Source organism: Xyrauchen texanus, chromosome 23 (genome assembly GCF_025860055.1).
Source record: "Xyrauchen texanus isolate HMW12.3.18 chromosome 23, RBS_HiC_50CHRs, whole genome shotgun sequence".
In the NCBI taxonomy this organism is placed as follows: Eukaryota; Metazoa; Chordata; class Actinopteri; order Cypriniformes; family Catostomidae; genus Xyrauchen; species Xyrauchen texanus.
In genome coordinates, this window is record NC_068298.1 from 37,308,014 (window position 1) to 37,332,661 (window position 24,648).

Sequence of the window (24,648 nt, forward strand, 5' to 3'; positions counted from 1 at the left end):
GTGTTCACTCCTACACACAAGCATTACACTTCCCGTGTTCCTATCAGAGCCCACTCACATAAAGCGGACACAGCCCGCTCGAGTGTTAGAGTCAGTAAACGCGCCCACGAATCCGTGCGCACGCACCTTCTCTGGCCACTCTGTCACACGACCAGCCTTATGTGTAGAAAATGTGCCCACAATCCAGTGTTCACCTCTACACACAAGCATTACACTTCCCGTGTCCCGATCAGAGCCCACTCACATAAAGCGGACACAGCCCGCTCGAGTGTTAGAGTCAATAAACGCGCTCACGAATACGTGCGCGTGCCCATTCTCTGCCCGCTCTGTCACACGGCCAGCAAACACTTCTCTGTATGTAAGTCCCGTGCCCGTGACTATGCTCGCGCATCACTTAACAGATGTGACTCTTTCCCCATTCACCTCAATCGGAAGTCACTCACAGAACAGCCTGTCCCTGCTGTCTGCGAGCAGTCATGCATAAGCACAGTAAGCGCTCACACATTCTGTTCAGCGCTGTGTGCAGCAATCAGGGCGATTTGGCCATTCACCCTCTAGCGTTACGCTTCAAAGTGTGGGAAGCTATCCCAGGGATATCCAAATGGGTGTTAAGCACAATAAAACAGGGCTATTTGCTACAGTTCGATCGCCGCCCTCCCGCTTCAGAGCGCGGCTTGAAACTATTGTGAACACGGAAGCAGCCTGCATGCTTCGTTCAGAAATAGCAAACCTTCTGTGCAAAAGGGCCATAGAGAAGTGCCGCCTTCGCTGAGCTGAGTCGGGGTTTTACAGCCGTTATTTTCTTGTTCCCAAGAAAGACGGCGGCCTCAGACCAATATTAGATCTCAAGGGTTTGAACAAGGTGCTTGCAAAAGACCGTTCAAAATGCTTACAATCAGGAAACTCCTCGCGAATACGCGCCAGGGGGACTGGTTTATCTCTCTCGATCTGAAAGATGCCTACTTTCAGATTCAGATAAATCCCCGTCACAGGCCATTCTTGAGATTCGCCTTCGACGGACAGATTTATCAATACACCGTCCTTCCGTTCGGCCTGTCTTTAGCACCCCGTACTTTCACGAAGTGCATGGATGCGGTGCTCGCACCCCTGCGGAGTCAGGGCTTGCGAATTCTGAACTATTTGGACGACTGGCTGATTATGGCACAGTCACATACGGAGCTTCTGTCTCACAGAACAGTTCTCCTCAGCCATCTGAACAGTTTGGGTCTTGCAGTAAATTGGACCAAGAGCTCACTACAGCCCAGTCAGACAATTTCCTTCCTTGGAATAGAACTAGACTCCGTGGCAATGACGGCTCGCTTATCTACACAGCGCGTGCGCCGTGTTCAGCGACTAGCCGCGTCCTTTCAGATGAACAGCCTCACGCCTCTGAAAAAATTTCAGAGAGTGCTAGGTTACATAGCCTCAGCCGCAGCAGTACTTCAGCTGGGTTTACTGCGCATGCGCCCGCTTCAGCATTGGATAAACACTCGCGCGTCTCGCCGGGCTTGGGCCACAGGCCGCCAGCCGATCAAGGTGACTCAGACCTGTATTTCAGCTCTGCAGCCCTGGACAGTGGCCGAATGGTATCAGCGGGGAGTGACAATGGGAGCTGTATCTCGCCGAAAAGTCATCTCGACAGACGCGTCCAACACGGGTTGGGGCGCGGTCTGCGAGGGCTCTCCGGTTTTTGGCCTATGGTCAGTTCAGGAAAAGCTCCTTCACATAAATTGTCTGGAAATGATAGCGGTCGAGTACGCACTTGTGCGATTTCTCCCGGTCATTCAGGGTCACCACGTCCTGGTCCGTTCGGACAACAGATCTGTGGTATCCTACCTAAACCGTCAGGGCGGTGTCAGATCCAGGAACCTCTTCCATCTGACGAAACACATACTGAGTTGGTCCCAGTGCCACCTGCGCTCGCTGAGGGCGACGCACGTGCCAGGCCACCTGAATGACGGCCCAGACAGACTGTCCAGAGACAATATTCCTCCAGGGGAATGGTCCCTGCACGCTCAAACAGTCCAGAAGTTATGGCGCATATTCGGCAGAGCAGAGATAGACCTCTTTGCGTCAGAAGAGAACTGTCACTGCCCAATAGTTTTCTTGAAAAGCGAGGACGCGCTGGCCCAGGACTGGCCCAACCGCCCGCTTTACGCCTTCCCTCCCATCTCGCTATTGCCACAGGTAATGCAGAGGATCAGGGAAACGCGTCACTCGGTGCTCCTCATAGCCCCGCGTTGGGAGAATCAGACATGGTTCCCGGAGCTTACACAGCTGTCACTGACAGCGCCGTGGCCCATCCCAGTGAGAGCAGATGTCCTCTCAAGCTCGCGGCACGAACTGGCATCCCCACCCAGAGCGCTGGGCGCTGCACGCGTGGGTGATCAACGACTACCCGTCGCTCTGCCAGAAGGGGTAATAAACACCATCATACACGCTAGAGCCCCTTCCACGAGAAGACTCTATGCGTCAAAATGGTCTGTGTTTTCAAAATGGTGCACCGACAGAGACCTGGACCCACGGACATGTGGGGTGTCGTCGCTGCTCATGTTTTTACAAGAGCTGCTGGATAAGGGCAGATCCCCATCCACGCTCAAAGTGTATGTGGCGGCCGTCGCGGCATTCGCTGAACCCCTGCATGGCCAATCACTGGGAAAAAACGAGCTGGTCATCCGCTTCCTCAAGGGAGCTAGAAGGATGAACCCCCCGCGCCCCCCATCGGTTCCTATCTGGGATCTTTCTATAGTCTCGAAACTATGAAAGCCCCCCCTTTCGAACCGCTTCAATCCGTGGATTTGAAATACCTTTCACTCAAAACCGTTTTTCTGACTGCCCTGTCATCAGTCAAACGTGTGGGAGACCTTCACGCGCTGTCTGTCAGCACTGCGTGTCTTGAGTTCGGACCAAGTGACTCCAAGGTCATTTTAAAGCCTAGACATGGCTATGTTCCCAAGGTGAACGGTACTCCTTTCAGAGCACAGGTCATTTCCCTATCGGCGCTGCCAGCATCCGATAGCGAACACGACGCCAATCTCCTTTGCCCAGTCAGAGCACTGAGATTGTATTCTGCGCGCTCAGCCTCTTTCAGACGCTCTGAGCAGCATTTCGTTTCGTTCGGAGGGCGCACCAAAGGTCTCGCCGCCTCGAAACAGACACTGTCTAGTTGGATAGCGGACGCTATTGCTGCCGCATACGCGTCAAAAGACCTGCCATGCCCGTTGGTCATTAGGGCTCACTCCACTAGAGGCATGGCCTCATCGTGGGCATGGTCCAGCGGGATTTCCATTCACGACATATGTGTGGCAGCGGGCTGGGCTTCCCCCTCCACCTTTGTCAGATTTTACAATCTGGAAGTGCCCGCCCTGCAGGCAAAACTACTAGCGGTTTAATACGCTACAGCTCCCCTGGTGAGCTGCACTGATGGGACTCATTCCACACAGACCGGCACCGCCGCTCTGTCGTTCCCTTCCCACCATGTGCTTATGTATTACACACACACTGGCCCGCACTCTTGCCGGCCAAATATTATTTCCCCACTCACAAGGGCTCCCCCGGGTCCCCCCACCCCCGGGGCTCATGCAGTGGATGCTTGGCACGCACGGCGTTGACAATGGGTTCCCGTAGCGTAAGCTAGCTTACGCAATACGAGAGAACCTCTCGTAAGAGAACGAATCGGTTACCTAACGTAACCTCGTTTCTCTCTAGATGAGGGAACGAGTATTGCGTAGCCGGCCGTGCTCGCACCACAAGCGACTTTCGCTTCATTCAATGAAAACCAGGGTTTCAGCCTACGAACTACGCTTATATGCACTCTAGCCACACCCATTTTGGCGGGCTTTGATGCAGTAAGCGCCGGACACCTCTCATTGGACGCGAGTTCGCCAAGTTCGTCTATAGGCTGCAGCAGTTGCCGCAGAGCAACCAATGAGCTCGCTAGCTAGCCCGCTCAAGGTCTGCAGTTGCTGCACTGCGTTGACAAATGATACAAAATTAAGGATAATTTTTTTGGCTTCAATATCTCAGAAAAGATCAATCTTTCCCGTAGCGTAAGCTAGCTTACGCAATACTCGTTCCCTCATCTAGAGAGAACCGAGGTTACGTTAGGTTGTGAGTTGTTGCCATGGTGTTGCTATCCGGTTGATAATTGTAGTGGTTTTATTTAGCCAGGCTGCATATTTGCCAGCCAGTCTGTAATTGCTCTCTGTACCAACTGATCTTCAACTAAATCTGCTCAGAATTATGAAAAATAAATATTTACATAAGAAAATGATAGTGGTGCTTGCCTGTGCATAACTCCCAGCCTCAATGCTCAGTGGTTGCCAGGATGTTGCTATGGGGTTGCTAGGTTGAAATGGGTGGTTGCCAGGGTGTTGCTATGTAGTTTCTTGGCTGTTTTTGTAGTTTTAAGGGTGTCCTGGGTGGTTGCCAGGTTGATGCTATAGGGTTGTTAGGGTGTTCTTGTGATTGTTAGGGTGAGGTTGGTTGTTGCTATGGGGTTGCCAGGGCGTTACTGTGTCTGTTAGGACATTGTGAGTGGTTTCCAGGGTGTTCCTATGGGGTTGCTAGTGTGTTTCCATGGGTTGCTAGAATGTTTCTATGCAGTTTCTAGTGTGTTCTCATGGTTGTAAGGGTGTTGTGGGTGGTTTACAGGGTATTGCTATGGGGTTGTTAGGGTGTTCTCATGGTTACTAGGGTGTTGTGGGTGGTTGTTATGGAATCAGTAGGGTGTTCTCAGGGTTGCTAGGGTTGTTTACGGGGCATTGCTATGGGGGTTGCTAGGATGTTCTCGTGGTTGCTGTGTAGTTGCTAGGGTGTTGTGGGTGGTTTTTCAGAATGTTGCATTGGGTGTGGATATTCTCATATCACTAGGGTGCTCTACTGTTTGCTAGGGCAGTGTTTCCGAACATTTTTTCTGCCATGGCACACTTTTTACGACTAAAACATTCTACGGCACACCACTATCCCACGTAGGCTAACCATCGTCAATATTCTTCCTTTTCAAGAACTTGTCCATGTTTTCAAGTCACGTAGGTAGGCTATGCTGTGTGAGGTCACAGGTGGCAAGAGTGCTAAGTGGGTAATGAAAAAACTTCTTTTCTAATATGTAGATTTGTTCTTGTAATGCCACAACAAATTACATGGATGCAAACTCATGAGGGGTGAAAAAGGTAAGACAATCACTGGTCCTCTTCACAATCACAAAAGTGACCGATTATGGTTTCAAAATGGTGAGTTTCTGCAAAAGGTTAGGAGTTTGGATCCCTGAAATAATTTTTTTTTCATGTTTTTATTTATTTTGTGGCATTTGATAATTTTTCACAGCACACCTGACAACCTGACTAGTGTGCCGTGGCACAGTGGTTGGAAAACATTGCGCAAGGGTATTGTGGATGGTTCCCAGGGTGTTGCTATGGGGTTTCTAGAGTGATCTCGTGGTTGCTAGGGTGTTGTGTGTGGTTTCCAGAATGTTGCATTGGGGGTGGATGTTTTTGTGGTTGCTAGGGTGTTCTAGTGTTTACTAGAGTATTGTGGATGGTTTTCAAGGTGTTGCTATGGGGTTGCTAGAGTGTTCTCGTGTTTGCTAGGGTATTGTGGATGGTTTCCAGGGTGTTGCTATGGGGTTGCTAGAGTATTCTTATAGTTGCTAGGGTGTTGTGGGTGGTTGCCAGAGTGTTAGGTAACTACGTGTACTCAATGTGGTTAAGGTTAGGGTCTGGTTTAGTGTACCTTGTAATTACTGTAGTTATTGTAATTATATAGTATGTAAATGTAGAACTGTACTGTAAAATAAAGAGCTGCCAAGATACCTCTCAATTAAATCTCTGAATAAACAAACTTATATATACTAAATTTCACACACATAAAAAAGAAAAACACTATTGTCTTTAACAGTATTTTTGTCTTGTTTTCCAATACAAATGTCTAAACATTCTTAAAACTATATACATTTACTTAAATTGCATTATATATTAAGACTTGAATGTATCAAAGGAGAATTAATTAAGTTGTTTTTTTTATCCCATTGAAATTTTATTTTTTTTTCTTGTTTTAAGGATAAATAAATTTAACAAAAAATTGGTAACACTACAATAAGGATCTACAGTAAATCTTTACATTAGCTACTGCATTAAATACCATGAACTAGCAATGAACAATAATTTTCATTTTGGTTAAAGTTAATTTAGAAATATTGTTCATTGTTAGATCATATTAGCTTAAACTACACTAAATAATGTCAACATTTGTAACTTTTATTGTTATAAATGTATAAGTATATGTAGAAGTTATAATTATCCTATATTAATAAATGCTGTACCTGTGTTGTTCATTGTTAGTTCATGTTAAATGTTGTGTTAACTAATGTTAATGTATACAACCTTATCATAAATTTACCAACATTTTTGATTCAAGGATTTGACCTTTGCCTAAATTGAAGTTGTGGTCATGTAGAACTAAAAATTAAAACAGTTGTTCATATTTTTACATTTCAATATTTTAGGCAAGGTCCGCCGACAACAAGAAGAGGCAGAAAGCGGCAAAAGGGGAAACCAAAGCGAAAGAAACACATGGGAAAAAAACTGATGTATGTTTTCAGTTCTTTTATGTATTTATTACTTTTACAAAAACATTCAGAGGTGATACCGTAATACAGTAATGACATCCGATGGTAATACCACAGTACTTTATTGTACTGAATGATTACCGTATTCTTTTATCATGTTATTTACATTAAGGGACCTCAAATAACACCATGGTACTACCATGATAGATATACAAAAATATAGTAGTACCATGGTACATTTTGAGACATTTTGTTTGTCTAAAAAATGCTATTGATCAGGAGTTCATTTATTTAGCACCATCAATATTATTAAATATTAAAAAGTTTCTAAAAGCCTCAATGTACATGAGGCCATGGATGAGTCAATGCAAACAAAAAATATTCCTCAAAATCCCTCCTTTCTGCATGTGTCATAACGCACGTTTGCACAAGCAGTACTGTCGTCCACACAGACACTAATCCATTCATTCTAGCAGAAGGAAAAGATTTTCTCCCCTTCTTTTTCTACTTTCTCTGTCATTCGTATTTGGCGAGGGCAAGTGGAGGGAACTTCTTTAGGACTATTTCTCCCTCCCTGCTATCCATCATTCACTCCATGGATAGAGTCAGTGGCAGGTGTGAAATCAGGCTAATTTGCTAGTCAGAATGCCACTCCTGTTTCCTCACCCTCCACTCAATGGACTCTGTTAGGCTCTCAAACCACTTCCACAGAGACAAAGATTGATTTTCTCCTTAATTAACTCTTGTTATACACTTCTCTCCAGTTCTGGGTCCACCATCACGAATGAGACTGGGTGGCTACAGACGCTTTCCAGACAGTATCGGTAGTGACGTCCTGAGAGAAGATCAGAGCTGCTTCATACTCAGAATTCATTAGGAGGCTTTTTGTACTTGCTACTGAATTAAATTTTAAGTCAAATGTAGAGATGCAGGCTCAGGTCTGCTTTTGCAAAGTTAATCATTGGAAGGGCTGACGTGCTCTTTGACCACTGCCAGGGTTTTACATTATTCTCTTTCTGATGGATTTGTTGAGATCTCTAGTTCATGATTGGAATTGTATTACTCAATCACTCAGGCTTTTCTTACTACTGTATTTTAGTAACTTTAGAAATTAACACTCATAATAACCATAGGAGCTGTGTGCTATTCACAATGCCACTATTTTCACAACTTGAAACTGAACTTCAGGCAGATGAGTTTATTCAAAGCAACTTACAGTGCATTTAAGTAATATATTTTATCAGTGCATGTATTCCCTGGGATTTCAACCAACAACCTTGGGGTTGCTAGTCAAGGTAGACTATTTCATTACAAAACTAACATTTTATTTTAAAAAAAGTTTTTGAAATGGATGACTTGGACTGAATAATTAAGAAAAGAAGCCACTAAGTGCCCAACATATGGATGGGAACTCCTTCAATACTGTTGAAAAAGCATCCCAGGGTGATATCTCAAGAAGTTGTCAAGAGTACATGTCTGCAAATTCTAGGCAAATAGTGACTACTTTGAAGATGCAAAAATATAACAAAGTTTTGATTTATTTTGTTATTTTTTTGTCACAACATATTTCCCATAGTTCCTTTTCTATTATTCCAAAATGTTAAAAAAATAAAATAAATGAAGAATGAGTAAGTGACCCTAAACATTTGAACGGTGGTGTACATATATACAAAACCGTTCATCTGGTGGATATATAGGCTATTAAAAGCTCAATTTGGTAAATACTTAATTATAAAGCATTGAAACAGAGCCAAGTCTCTGTCATTTCAAAATAAGTGTTCCTTGTGTGTTTTTAGGCTTGTTTATAGTTAAATGTCCTACACTAAACCCCAAATCTTCCATTTTTCATTCTGGAATCTTGCTCCCTATATGTTTGTGCCCGTCATAGTAAGAAAAGACATGAAAATCTTTTAACATTCAACAAATAGATTTTTTTTAAAAACTATCGTCCCATTGATCTGCATTTTCCATTAGCTTCGTTATCGTATCGGCAAAATGCACTAACGGTCGACCTCTAGTTGCTAGCACCATGCTCTATTAGAGCTACAGCAGCTCCCATGAAATCAAAATGGACCCTTTTTACTTTCTTGATACATGTCCCTTATTGTGAACTATTCATTGGTGCTAATTATTCAAAAGATAAAATATGTTTGTTTTTTGTTAGCAAAATCAAATCATTTGCTCTTGCTAGAGGTCTAAGAGGGAATTTCTTTACCGAAATCATTTTTCATTCCCTCTCAATAGTGTTGCGTTCCCTCACAATTATGTTAGATTCCCTCGAAATTAAGTTACTAAACATAAATTTGGGAGGAGCACGCCCAATCTGATTTTCCAATTAATTATCAGAGTATAAAAACTACCTCTTACCTCGTAACTATGTCAGTTCTCCTGTTGTCCCTCCACCTTTCCCACTACTCCTTTATGTATTTCATCCATATAATCATCTCCATCCATTAGTAGTTTCGGGGGTTTATATCAGAGCTTGAGTTGAGTCACCTCCTCGAACCCCTCCATTGCAGACAGCAAGCCAAACCTGTTTTACCATTTTCCATAAAGATTATCCATCCCTTATGAACATTTACCATAGCTTTACTAAAATAAGCATTTCAACTATGGTATCTGTCATAAAACCAGATCCACAAAATTTGGTTCTTAAAACCATGTTTTTTTTACCACATACACACACACACACACACACACACAAGATTTACATGTGGTTAGTGCAGGTTTACTAAATTGAAACCACTAATTTTCTGAAAGCTATGTTTTGTGTTTGAAACCATGGTTCTGAAAACCATACATGTAACTGTGATGTTACTATAGTAAAACTGTAGTAACCATGTTTTTTTCTGCAAAATAACTATGATTTTTATTCCTTAGTTTTGGTTTTCTGTATTAATGCTACAGTTATACAATGATTATCATGGTTAAAATATAAGCAGTAAAACCACTGTAAATTTTGTGGTTATTGTTTTACCACAAATTGTCACTGGAATCAAAGAAGGACCCAAGATGCGGAGAAAAATACAGTCAGTTTATTAACACAAGGCAGTAATCAAACAGGCAGAGAAACGGGGATCGTGTGGCACTGACTGCAGTGGGGTGAAGTGCAATGAGGAAGTGGATCTTGACAGGCAGTGAAGGGGAGTGATGGAAGCCATGCACTTGACCAGATTTGAGGAGTGTCAAGGAGGGGCTGGAAACCCTGGCGATGACTGGACGGATGAGCAGTCGACAGAGCGAAGTGAAGAGTAATCAACAGAATGGCGAAGATCAGACCAACATACACAGTGCAAAGACAGACAGACTGAGGCTAGACAGAGCGAGGTACTCCGACACAACACAATAATCTGGCAACGAAACTGACACACTGAGGGGTTTAAATAGAGCAGGGAAAATGAATAACAGATGTCGCTAATCAGCGCCTAACTGAAGGACTTAGTACCTTGATGATGGAAAAGGGCCCGATGAACTTGGGCCCCAGTTTAAGTGATGGGAGTCGGAGTGGAATGTCCTTCGTGGAAAACCAAACCTTCTGCCCACGAACGTAAACTGGGGTGTCAGTCGGCTTGGGCCTTGAAGTACGCAAATTGAGCACCAGTACTCAAGAGGGCTTCTCTGGCCTGTCTCCAGGTTTGTCAGCACCTTTGAATAAAAGCGTGGGCAGAGACATCGGGTTCCTACTCTGGGAACAAAGGTGGCTGGTATCCCAAGCAACACTGGAAGGGCGATAATCCCATAGATGATGAACACAAGGTATTGTGGGCATACTCTACCCAGACCAATTGGGAACTCCAAGACAAGGGATTCCGGGAAGCCATACAACGCAGCACCCTCTCCAAGTCCTGGTTCGCCCACTTTGCATGACCGTTAGTCTGGGGATGAAACCCAGAAGACTCACCTTCGCCCACAGCTGTTGACAGAACAACTTAAACTTAGACACAAATTGGTTCCCCCTGTCGGAAACTGGAGACCATGGATGTGAAAGACGTGGTTGACAACTTAAGCCACTGTCTCCCTCACTGATGAATATTTGGGGAGGGGAATAAAATGAGCCACCTTCGAGAACCAGTCCACCATGGTCAAAATGACCATGTTACCAAGGGGGTAAACCAGTAACAGAATCCATGGCAATGTGAGACCAGGGTCTCGAAGGGACTGACAGCGGTTGGGAGGTCTTATTAGCAGCACAAATGGGGCAGGTTGCCACAAACTGATGGACATCGGACGGTAGCGATGGCCACCAGATTCTCAGGTATGAATAAAGCATCACGAACACTCTAACCAATGGCAACAATTCACGATTGCCCACATCGTAATTCTGTTCCGGGAGTGTGAGACAATGTGAAAAAGGCACATGGGTAACCGCCCCCACACCCACCTCTGATGCATCTACCCCCACCATGAACTGTCACAAGGGATTGGGAGAAATAAGAATTGGAACTGAACAAAAACTCTCTAAGTTTTAGAAATGCAGATTGAGCCTGTGGCAACCACTTGGTGGAGGTGAGATCTGTCAGAAGCAATCAAGTTGACAAGCTGACTGAAGTTTCGGACAAACTGTGATAAAAATTGGCAAACCCCAGAAACCTCTGAACAGCTCTCTGGTAATCTGGGGTTGGCCACTCTGAGATGGCCCTGACCTTGTTGGGATCCATTCAGACTCCCTCAGATGAAACGATGAACACCAGGAACGGAACCGACTGTGTGTGGAAAACACACTTCTCAGCCTTAACAAAGAGCTGATTCTCTAACAGCCACCGAAGTACCAACCTCACATGCTGGACATGGTCCTTGATACTCTGGGAGAAGATCAGAATATCACCCTTATAGACATAAACAAACCGATTGACCATGTCATGAAGCACATCATTAACGAGCCCCTGGAAGACAGCCGATCATTGGCCAAGACAAAAGGCCTAACCAAGTACTCAAAGTGTCCCCTAGTGGTGTAAAAGGCTTCCACTCATCTCCCTCCCTGATCCGGACAAGGTGATAAGCACTGCGTAGGTCCAACTTGGTAAAGACGGTCGCCCCATGCACAAGTTCGAAAGCTGAGGACATCAACGGCAAATGATAATGATTCTTTACCATGATGTCATTCAGCCCCCGATAATCAAAGCAAGGTCTAAGTGAACCATCCTTCTTCTCCACACAGAAGAACCCCACCCCTGCCGGTGAAGAGAAGGGATGATATTGGCTGCTAGAGACTCATTGATGTACCTTTCCATGGCCTCCCTCTCTGGAACAGAAAGTGAATAAAGCCAGCCCCGAGGCAGAGAATTACCCAGAAGCAGGTCGATCGTACAGTCGGACGGGCGGTGAGGAAGGAGGGAAGTGGTGTGAGACTGACTGAACACTGCGCTCAGGTCATGGTAGACCACTGGTACCCCAGAAAAGTCCACCGACTCCTGTGAAGGGGAGTGATGGAGACTGTGCACTTGACCAGAGGTGAGGAGTGGCGAGGAGGGGCTGGAACCCCTGGTGATGAGTGGATGGACGAGCAGTTGGCAGAGTGAAGCGAAATGAAATTCACTGACTGGCGAAGATCAGACCAACCAATAGACTGGCACTGGAGAAAGCACACACACAGCGCAGAGACAGACAAACCGAGGCTAGACAGAGTGATCTACTCAGACACAACACAATAATCTGGCCAGTGGTGGACGAAGTACACATACCATGTACTTGAGTTAAAGTAAAGATACTCAAGGTAAAATATTACTCAAGTAAAAGTAGAAGTGCTGCCTTTAAACATTCACTTGAGTAAAAGTACAAAAGTATTTGCCTTCAAATGTACTTAAGTATCCAAGTACTATGATTTTTTTATGGCCATAATGTCCTATTATAATTTGTCACAAGACTCTTGCTTAACTCAGTCTACATGAAGACTAATGTCACTCTTGGCACACCAATCTATTAATAAATTACATTAATTAGTCAGATGTATATATATATACTGTTCCCATAAGGTATAATACATTTACAGTATGTACTGTGTATATTTTTCTCGAGTGTCTATGGTCATAATTATTAACATCCTAATGTTATGATACATTCACATAAACCTGCACAACGCCATTATATATATATATATATATATATATATATATATATACACACACACACGCACACATATATATATATACACACACTCTCGCGCACACACACATACATAGAATATATATAAATATATATATATATATTTCTATGTTATGGGAGCAGCCAATTTCCCTCCAAAATTAAACACAAAAAAGTATTAATGCAGTGTTTCTGCTACTCCCCAGAAAAAAAATGCTATTATATGCAAGTCATTTTAGTGTCAACATAATAAGCAATGTACATTATGCGTCAATATTTACCGATAATTGCTGCAATAATAGCTGCTGCTCTCTGCCCCACTTAAAATCATTGGCAACGCAATTTGTTTGGAACTATTGAGAGCTACACGAATCACGTGACCGTGCGGCGGCGAGATCACTGTCGCAGCCGTCTATGTTCGCAACTCTCATATTTAGCGGCTCTGGGGTGCGTTTCCGCATAACCACGTAACTTGCTGCTCCACTACCGTAGTACGATGCACTGTTGAAGAAATCAACTTGCTAGTCACGACTGTTTCCCGAAACCGTATTGTATCAAATTGGTTGTTCAACCACGTTGGTTAATGATGTCACACATGTGGTGAAGTAAAAACTACTTTTAATGAATCTGTTTGTGATCGAATTAATGCTAGATGTTTTGCTATAAATTACGGACATGTCATCTGAGGACTATCTCATATTTTTCTCAGTTATTTGCTTTATTTCCAGATTCAATCATAGGCTCGTTCTTACACACTAGAGCACGTTCACACATGCGCACTCTTCAAAAATGGTGCTTTAAATCTATTGACAAACTAAAAGATATAAAGGACATTTGTATGTCTTCTAAATAAAAGATACTGATTGTACTGAATGGCATCTTGCTTATTTGGCTCAAGATAATAATTTATTAAGCCCACATGTTATAATAACAAGAAACTCTGCTTCTAACCACACAACTCTGCGATGCTGTTTGCGAATGTTCGTTGGAACGATGGTTTCGGGAAACACCGACTCGTTGAACTATGATGATAACGACGGAACTTGCGACCATAGTTGGCTAACGATGCTTTTGGGAAACGCACCCCTGGTTCGCGCTTAGTAGATGCCGCCAAGGCAAGTTCAAAACAAAGCGTGCTCTGTACTGTGATTGGTGGCTCGTTTGACCAGTTACGTTTTTATCCACTCATAAATAAAAAGGAACGACTGATTTTGAAAATGTAGTAGAGTAAAAAGTACGATATTTGACTTTGAAATGTAGTGGAGTTAAAGTAAAAGTCTCCCCAAATTTAAATACTACAGTAAAGTACAGATACGCAAAAAAGCTACTTAAGTACAGTAACGAATTACATTTACTTCGTTACTGTCCACCACTGAATCTGGCAATGAAACTGAGGGGTTTAAATAGAGCAGGGAAAATGAATAACAGCTGTCGCTAATCAGCCGCCCAGCTGAAGGCAACAGGGTAGTCATAACAATGCTGATCCAGCTGAACAGTGACAGCTGGCCACACATGAGGGAAAAACATAAACAAACACACAGGAAAAACCGGTGACTCAACAACCATGACACAAATACCATAGCTGAACTATACTGGCTGTTGTAAAACCATGGCAGTTTTTTGGCCAAAGTTCAACTACAATCAAATGTTATCGAGCTTTGGGGCAACATCAGTTAATAGCAAATATTAACTACTAATAAAATACTAGACTGATAATGAATACCAAGCATATAACATACAATTTAGAATAGCATAGCGAGTCTGGAAATTACATGTAGCGTAAAACTCAAACGCACTGCGGTCGAAATACTTCCAGAATAATGCTTGTAATCGAACATTGTGATTCTTATTAAAATATTTTACAATATTTCATTTGATGATTTTATGAAGAATAATTTGGTTAACTTTTACTTACGTTTTTATTGCCAGGTGGAAATAACATAACATACAATGATATACATATAAATTAATTAATTCACATTTGATAATCCTGTTTAAAAATAGAGAATATGGGCTAGCCTATCGGCACATTAAAATAAAGCATAGGCTCAGCGACAGTTTTCAGAAGTTACAATTGTTTGAATATGCTGCCTAATGATGCTCGCTCATAACGCCAGTGAATATGTATAATAAGGAAAATAATTTTTCTCTCTGATTTTATGTGAATTAATAAAATGCCAACGAATGCGGGGGCATCCTCTTGAACTTAGAATGTTGCCGGAAAGTGTTTATCACACGTCTCGCTAGCAAATAAGTGTTTAGGTGAACTTTCTTTTGTTTTTCTTCTCTTTCTTCGTCTTATTCTATTGTATGGCAGTGGCCAAAACAAGCTTAACAACTATTACTGCCACAAACTGAATGGTGGTGACTTTGGGAGAAAGACCTTAGAGGCGTTCAGCTCTGGCCTTTTGAAATTCTATGGTTATAGCGCCCCTTAGAGGTTTAGATCTGCTGGCACAAAACAACTGTGAGGAAACGCTAAACTGTTTCGGAAAATAAATTCCCTTCCTGTCCTCTAAGGGGCACCAGACTATAATCTTTTTTGGGTTACGTCACCAAGCCCTGGTTCCGCACCTGGTTCCATTCTGGAATGTAACATTGACAATTCATAATCCATTTTATTCCTGATGGATAAAATCAAGACCTGACATTTTTCTAATTGAATATAAAAAATGTACTTGAAAATACATCCGATTATGAAAGTAAAATGGGTTTCATGTTGACTTGAGGACAAATGAGGGTGTTCTCTTTATGCTGTCTTTATTTCTCACCAACAGCTTATTTTCCCCTGTTCATGCCAACAGGACACCTGTGCCAACTACACCCCCTCCCACCCATCCACCAAGCTCCGCCCCTCCACCACCTGCCAGAGAGGTGTGTCCGCCCTGCCCCACCCACAGGATGACATCACTGCCTCCCTCCTGTGAGTGCAAGTGCAGTTTGAGGGAGATGAGCTGCACAAGGAGAGGCAAGACACTTAACCAGCGTAGCTGCCGGTAAACACACACACACACACACACACACACACACCAAACAACTTGTGCAAATGCAGCTCAACTTGCTAACAATATCCCTTCAAACACAATAGCCTGCCCTCGATTTTGGACTTTATTGCACAAGGAAGTGTTTCACCATCAGTGTCCTTATGGGCATATGAGTAGATCTATCAATACATCAATATTTTAGGTTAAAATGTATTTATTAATACAGAAATTATTTGTTTTTTGGTGCTCTAAAAGTATAGCCACGTATACATGCTAATGTAACATAGCCAGCTGGTAGGTAGCTGTGCAGTGTGTAAACATCACTCGCCTGGCTTCAAGCTCTAGCACTAGCAACTGGCACTAGGGGCTGTAGCCTATAGCCTCCTTGTTAACGCGCCTGCCTCCCACACCGGAGACGGCGGTTTGAATCCCATTCGGAATGGGTTGAGCAGGACTGGTTACATGCGAGTGAGGTTTAGGGAGGCGAGTGTAATGGTAGCCAGCTGATAGTTAGCTGTGCAGTGTGTAAACATCACTCCCCTAGGACTCAAGAGGTGCACTAGTGACTGAAGCTAGGGGATGTATTCTTTAGCCTCCTTGTTAGCGTGGCTGCTTCCCACACCAGAGACGCTGGTTCAAATACCATTCAGAGAGGGTCAAGCAGGACTGGTTACACTAATATGATTTTAGTGTGATTTACTACTAGTGTTATGGCATTTACCAGATTACAGGGTCTACCTGTGTTATGTTGTCATGACAACAAAGTTGTAAAACTCAAAATAACTTTATACAGAAAAGGTTAGTAAACAATTTTGTCACATTAAAATCATGGTAACACATATATTAACATCCTGTGACAGTGAGTATTTTAACATTTACAGATTAGCCCCATTCACAGCCATAGTAAGTGCCTGTAAACGTGATGTTTGCGTTTTTAAGAATAAGTATTATGCCACAATTGCTGTATATTGAACTGTCATTTTCAAACATATTCCAAAAGTTGCTCATCCACACTGAAACGTCTGAAAATGCTTAATTCCCATTACTGCACATGCAGAAAAAAATGCAAGAAGCATGGCCCTGTGTCATTTCCATGTACAATGTGAAACAATTGTCCTGGTATTCCAGTTAACTTCCCATCACCTTTGAATTAATTGTACATGAAGGCTGAACAAAGTAACATTTATCTTTAACAGTGCTATGAAAGTGGAAAGCAGGCACAACAACACTGCTACAACATGGCAAAAACACAGCAATCCAATAGTGCAAAGACCTTCTATGTAGACAGGAGGCCAAAACTTGCTAAATGAATATGTTTTCAAACGAAACCGCATGAACAGTTTACACAATTTACTTAAAATGTCAACATTAAAACACATAATAATGGATTATTATCAAAATATGACAGTATATGAGACCTTTAAAATGAGTTGAGTACTGGTACATTAAAATGACATGTCAACTGTCCATTTACATTATTTCTCACTTCTTCTCTTTCTTTCAGATGTGCGACCCAAAGTGAATAGTGACAAACCTCCCTCATAATCCACCTATCAAACTTTGCACAGCTTTGAGGAGATCAAATGTTTGCTTATTCTTTTATCACAGTCTGATGTTGGCATCTTACCCAGATAGTGGGTTTGTGTTTGGGAATAAACAACCAAACCCCCCTGGCCCCGCCCCACACACTATTATGGCAGTATTAGATGCGTATACACAACTCTGTTTGCACAGTATATCCATATCTGCACAGATGAGGAAATGGTTCTGAATATCATCACATCATTAAGCTTCCGAAACAGAAATTGTGAAGCTTTAGAAGCTTCTTGCTGTCATGATCCACAACGGTCAATGCAAAAGTTGTCTCTGCTATATTCTGAAGAAAACTTCAGCTCTACTTTTACACTGTATGATGGACGTAATCGCAGTTAAGTGCATTGAGTCAAGTGCTAAGGCACATATTTAGCGCACAGTGGGGAACTTTGTGGTACTAAACCCATACATCTGGATGGACTGTCATGTGAAATGGGAATTTGGGGATTTTTGGGCCTCTGGAGCATATCTTAAAACTGAGGTGTGGATTTTTTTCCAATGTTACAGTGCTTTCTCCTGTCCCAACCTAAAACTGCAGAGACAACTTTTAGTAAGCAATTCGTAGGTTGATTGTCCAGAAAACACATCAACATTGTCTCAACCAGTGGCATAAGTTAGGACGGGACCATCTGTTTGGCCAACTAGGGCAAGGGGGGCGTAGGGCTTGAGAAAACAACCATTATTTTGCTGTTTTGTTTGGTGATGCTAGAGATGCAGAAGTCACACACTTCACCTTTAAAACAACATGAATGGATCCAAGTGAATCCACAAAGGCAAGGAAAAGAGAGATAAGCATGGATGAAGTGCTCAACCCTATTGAGCAGGACAATGCTGAGAACTGGCAAAGGGAAAACTGAGATTTTTTTAACCAAACTACTTAAACACTTAACTGGAGAGTGTTTGTGATGATGAATGTTGACTTTCAGTCTTGAGAGAACTCAAGTGTCTCTCTACCCAAACACAGTATCTCATCTCCAAAACATGCCTGAAGTCTCGTCTGACCCGTCGCATGTATTAACTGGACAGATCGGCGATTAGACTGACTGACGGGTGTCTGTGCGGTCTCAAAAGCGCATAATAAGGATCTGCGCGTTTAGCCTAATTTATTCCTGGCCTCTAAGTCCATAATGTGGCTTTGCAGACTTTATCAATGAGTCTTTTTGTGTTTGTTTGATTTGCTTTTTGTTCAGCTCCTTTCTTTTGGGAATTGAAAGCTTTTCCCACTGGCTAGCCAGTGAGAGGAATGTCAATGGTATAGAAACCTGGCGATAATCCATTGGTGCTCACAACACACACATTTTCTCTCTCTCCCACACACCCAATCACACTTCTTTTTTTTATATATATTATCCTCCACCCTCCCCCCCACCATTATCCTTTCATTAGTCTTTTGACTTTTTTTTACTCTTTCTCGCAACACATACACTGCAAACAATCTCACTCTAAATAAGAATCTTATTCTTAATACATCTTTGTCTTGTTTTTCTTGTTAAAAGATGTAAACATCTTTAAAACAAGGTAATTTACCGAATTAGCAAAACTAGCATAAGATATTATGGCTTGTTTGCAGAAAATATACCTTGAATTTAAGCATATTTTGTATTTTGGCAGAAGTTTTTCACGTAAATAAAAATATGCAATAGTGCACACTTAATTGCAAGAGACACTAAAAAAATCTGCATACTAGAACTGATAAGTACATTTACTTGCTGGCTTCAACGTGGTGGTAAAGTTACAACCTGCAGTGATAAGTCCATTACTTATTTTTAAACTGTGTGTGACTGTGGCAAAATATTTTTGAAAACTATATGAAATGAGTCGTTACATCACAAGTGCAAGTGCAATGCTCTGTCATTTGAGCTACTGTTGCGATCTTTGAGTAGTTGGTTCTGTAATACAAACGTTAAAATGTATCGCCTTACAAATCATGCTATACTTAAAGTGTTTAGATGTCATAAGATAGCATTGTGTGAGGAACAGGGTGAAAAGTAAGTGTTAATGAACTGATAATCTGCTGTTTTTTCACAATTGAAAAGTGAATAAAAGTCATTGTTGTAGCGCCTCTAGTGGCCATTTCACCAGAAAACTGCCGCGATACGAACAAAGAGGCATGTATAAATAATTGTGGAAAATTGTTGCCTTAATATCTTATGCAGTTTTGCTAATCAGGTGAATTTATCTTGTTTTATGACTGTTTATATATTTTTACAGGAAAACAAGACAAAGCTACTCATTCAGAATATGTTCATGATAATGAAATGTATTGTTAATTATTATTTTATTTTTTTTGCAGTGCACACGTACCCACAAAAATGCAAGCAGATAAATATAAGCTTTCTTGTGTTGATATTGAAAGATGAATTTATTTTATCTATTTTAATAATGTTTTTTGTAAAGAACACTAATGTTATTGTTGTCCATTTTGTTTTAAAGAATGTTTAAAGAATGTTTCTTTGTGTATCTCTGCTAATCCAACCTAGAGAATCAGGCTGGTGGCACAGTCTCGACTGTGTCTGTGTTGAATTTGAGTAAAGAAACTGTGCAAGCAGTGCACAGTGTTTCATCTTAATAATCTCACTGAATTAGAAATATGATGTATTTATTTTTTATATCGAAATGCATTTGATATTATGCTTTGCTATGTTTCGTTTGGAGCTTTTAGCAAACATTTATTTTGCTATGATTGTGATGATTTGGGAATGCTCAGTGTTTTGGTTGGAGGATATCTTCAGAATTGTACAGCTTGGATGTAGCTGTCAGTCAAAGTTGAGGACCATGAGTTTCGATCGATGTTGGAGGCTGCAAAAGTAAAGAACTGGCTATTTTTTTAATGATGGTCGTTTAACCAGACATTTTTTTCTACCAAATATGTTGCATTATTGAGTGAAATATGACTCTTTGTTGTAAATACATGCAATAATGTAATTTATTAAGATCCCTAGTACCCTTTCACCCTACAACTTCCCGAATAAGGGATATTCATTTGGTATCGTTCAGTTTTTCCAAACTACAGGCCTGTGCATGTCTCCAGATGTGGTTTATTACAGTCCACATGAAACGGTCATTTGCAACTCATTTTACGTCCGTAATGTGGCATTTCTGAGTGAACCAAACAAAAAAATATAGTGTAGGGATTGTGAAAAGTCCGGAGAATGGAGACAGACTTGAATGCAAGTTTGCTAAAAGAACGGCTAAATAATTATCTAATAGCCCACGTGGTCTAGGGGACTTCAGTGTAAAAGGTAAGTCATTTCAAAGGTGGAGCAAATTATTACATTTTGATAAAAAAAAAAATTAAGAAGATCTTTTTACATCTTCTTTCTTTAAAATGATGTGCACTGTAAGACCTTGAACATGTATCAGGGGGACGTTCACACAGAATGTGCACTTTGCGTTCATCAGCTCTGTTTTTTAATTGTTTGTCTATGTAAAACGTACTAGACAGATGTGTTTGATCATTTCGATTTGTTTTGCTGCATTTTTAAGACGTCAAGTTAAAAACAGTTCAACACTGTTGAAACAACATAATCTCACAGGAAATCGACATGTAGCTTCCGAAAGTTCATGTACCCTGAAATCGACCCCATACTGTAGAATTTCTGACAAGCACCATCCCCCATCAGATATGTTTTCATCAATTCAAGAATGAATGCATTAAACAAATACATTAATACATTTCCATCTATCACTACTGATAGCGTTTTTTGCGCGTAACCTCAGAGACAGTTTCCAGTCCCACGGGAACCAGGAAGTAATCGCTTTTACATAAACATTGGTGAGTGGGATTTGAGCCCATTGTAGAAAGGTGCCGCAGTTTGTTCCTGAGAGGCAGTAGATGTCCTAAACCCACCCATGCCCTAATTTTAACCATATGGAGCCTGTAAGTCTGAGTAGCTTGCCAGGAACAACACATGGAACCTTTCACCGATCGCAACAATTCCTCTTTAGGGTTGGGGTTTGGGTTAGGGAGTAGAGTTAATAAAATATTTATTTCTGTTGACTGGATTATATTACACTGCCTGGCCAAAAAATTTAAGTCGCATTTGGATTTAAATAATGATCTGAGGTTGCTTCAGTTGGTCAGGTCTAGGCTCAGCAACGTTATGTGGCAATGTGCTGGAGTGGTTTGATTCTCCCGTTGTCAGTACCACCTTTAGCTTTGATTACGGAGCACATATGTCATGGCATTGTTTCAACAACCTTTTGCAAAGTCACAAAATTTATTTCTGTCCAGAGTTGTTTTTTTGGACAAGATCTTGTATTGATGACGGGAAAGTCTTCTCCAGCATATCCCAAAGACTTTCAATGGGGTTTAGGTCAGGACTCTGTGGTAGCCAATTCATGTGTGAAAATGATTCCTCATGCTCCCTGAAACACTTTTTTGAGCAGAATTTGAGCCCAATGAATATTGGCATTGTCATTCTGGAATATGCCAATGCTGTCTGGGAAGAAAAAATATATTGATAGGATAGCTAGGTCATTCAGTACATTCAGGTTGTCAGCTGACTTCATTTTATTGCCGCATAACATTGCTGAGCCCAGACCTGACCAATTGAAGCAACCATAGATCATTACACTACCTCCAGTGGCTTGTACAGTGGGCACTATGCATGACGAGTGCATCGCTTCATGCGCTTCCATTCTTCCATCAGACCACATGACCTTTTTCCATTGCTCCACAGTCCAGTCTTATTGCTCCATAGCAAATTGAAGCAGTTTTTTTCTGATTAGCCTCACTAACAAGTGTCTTTCTTGTGGCCACACAGCTGTTTAGTCCCAATCCTGTAAGTTCTCGCCACATTGTGCATGTGCATTACTTTCACTATTAAACATAGCCGTGATACTGTCGATTTTTTACAATGTTTTTTACAATGTGTTGGACAGTTCTTAACCCAATTCAAGCGACTTCAGCAATCTCCTTTGTTGTTTTCTTGATTCAGGCCAATAATTTGCCCATTCTGAAACACAATAATGTATTTTCCATGACCACGGGATTCACCTTCCAACATGGTTGTTTAAGAAATTAGAAGCTACACACTGCATCAGTTAGGGTTAAAAGAATAGTTGCCAGCTGAAGTATATTAATTACTGCAATAATGATCCAATCATAGACCCTTAAGTATCTGCTTATTTAAATCCAAATGGCAATTTTTTATTTTGTTTGGCCAGTCAGTGTATTTACAACTAAAAATACAACTCTCTTTTGGTGCCACCCTGTGGACATTTAACTTCTACAACACTTCCAGATTCGCCCACTGGGGGTAGTGGTTAATATTTTAGTAAGCTCAGATCGATTTCACCAGCAGAACTTTCGACTGCCTTTCACCAAATTCACAGTGTGATAAAGTTTGTTTTAAAACACATATCCAAATACCTGCATTGTGTTACAATTGGTCACGCTCCATCCACCATTTTTTAATCGAAGAATGACAGTAAATTAGACATGTTTTGATTTCATGTTGGCTTTTAGGTATTTTCTCTGTTGACTTGTCAATATTCTGTTTATAATGACAGGCTTTCCATCTAATGTCACTGTAAAATGTTTTGTGTGAAATATCTTGTGCTGTAAACGTAGCATTCTCTCTTTCTGAGTAACAGTAACGTGTATCAACTACCTCTGTGTCTGTACAGTTAATGTAACAAAAATATTACTGCAAGAATATACAGTAAAACTGTGACAATATATAAAACAAATGTATACCATATGAATGTATCGACGACATCAGTTATTTCATTCACTTCTATGTAAAGATCAGTCTTGAATCCTGTCGCTTTGTTTGGCGAATCTGTGCATTGACACGTATCTGTCATATACTGAATATCCAGATAGGACAGGAAACAACAGAACCCAGTTTATTCTGTACTACCAACTATATGCGATATAAGCTTTAAGTGTTTGAACATAATTAATAATGTTATTGCTGTTATACCATCTGTGCCCGAATCTCCTGTGTGTGTAAGTATGTAAAATATTTGTCACAGAGAGACATAACCTACTCTGCTTTATGTCTACAGTATGTATAAATGCAAACATAAGTCTGATCACACACACATATAGTATTCAATATGACCACAACAGACATAAAGCAATGTGCTATATATTAATTAAATAAAGTGAAATGTCTTATTTTTGAGAAATATTTGTGATGATTTGGTAATTCTGATAACATCAGCTTCTGTGGCACGCTTAATATCAATAATAATATCATAAGGAGTCACGAGGCGCCATGCAAGGGTCGGATGTGTGAATGGCGAGCTCTGTGTACTTTGCTAGTTTTTAATACTGTTCATGTCATAAACAGGTGAGATCCTATACACCCTGTTCACTTTCCTATGAAGACAGTATGTCAAAGAATTCAAAATCCTTGGGCACTGGAGACATTAAAAGAAACTTAAGTGTTCAAGATGATACCCCAGAAACGGCCCAGAGTAGGGACTCGGTTTGGACAGTGCGGCGGGAGAAATTCAGCTGGGTGCTGGACATCGAGTGCTGGACTTCGAGAAACGGATTGATTATCTGGATTCATTGGAGAGGGAATTAACTGCTTACCCGCTAGCGACCAAGACAGACTTGGAAAGTATTTGGGAAAAGTTGGAAGACTTCGAGAATCTTAGCCGGTGATACAGTGTCCGAATTGTTGGAATTCCTGAGAACGAAGAAGGCAGAGATATGGTGAAATTCTGAGACAAGTTCCGGCTCTGAGATCTGCAGAGGGAGACAGGACACGATTAATTCTGGCCAAATTTCTGAGATCATCCAATAAAGTTCACGTGTTACGTGAGGCGAGGCGTAAAGGAAGGCTTTCTTGGAAGAACCAAAGCATTTTCTTGTTCCCAGACTTTGCGAATAGACAAGAGAGAAACGTGATTGATTGAAGGAATGCAAGAAACTCTTACATCAATGGAACTATTGCACTGATGTTCCCGGCCAAACTGATAATAGATACTAAGGATGGCTGCAAAATATTTACATGAACATAGCAAGCGTTGTCCTTTATAAAGTCAATGGAATGAGTAAGTCATTGTGTGATGCTCTTGATGCAGCCTGAGCTCACTGAACATTCTCTTGACTGTCGAGGAACTGAGCACCTATTTAGTTTTTTAGTGTTGGTTCCACCTAGCGGCTGCAGTTTGTTTTGTGGAATAACACTCCTTTGGTACAGTTTGTGGATGAATCTGCAAGTTTTTTGTGTTTATGCCTCCTATTAGAGATTGTTTTATAGATTATTTTCTGTTGTGTAATTCTGTCTCACAAAATTTGTATAGAAGCACCGGACTTGAGCAATCCGATGGCAAAGTTGTCACAGGGGCTCTCGTAGGCATTCATGGACTGTTTGAGTTTGAGGGATTGATGCCGGTTGGTGCTATCGTGTGCAGGGTTAATGCACACTTTTTTTTCTGTTTGTTTGGTTCTGGGAGAAGTTC

At 41.5% G+C, this 24,648-nt stretch overlaps 1 protein-coding gene across 3 annotated transcripts in view; it reads left to right on the top strand.

The window, feature by feature from the left end:
- Positions 1-23,325, top strand: part of LOC127617272 (vascular endothelial growth factor A-like) — a 56,331-nt gene extending 33,006 nt beyond the window's left edge. For 2 of the 3 annotated variants that reach the window (XM_052089219.1, XM_052089221.1), the window contains 3 exons: positions 6,503-6,586; positions 15,451-15,642; positions 17,135-23,325. In XM_052089219.1, coding sequence (XP_051945179.1) covers positions 6,503-6,586; positions 15,451-15,642; positions 17,135-17,156 — 298 coding nt within the window. In that variant the 3' untranslated portion in view covers positions 17,157-23,325. Of the gene's footprint in view, positions 1-6,502; positions 6,587-15,423; positions 15,643-17,134 lie in introns of all 3 variants that reach the window. The other variant, XM_052089218.1, reaches the window with a different exon arrangement.
- The last annotated feature ends 1,323 nt before the right edge of the window (positions 23,326-24,648 follow it).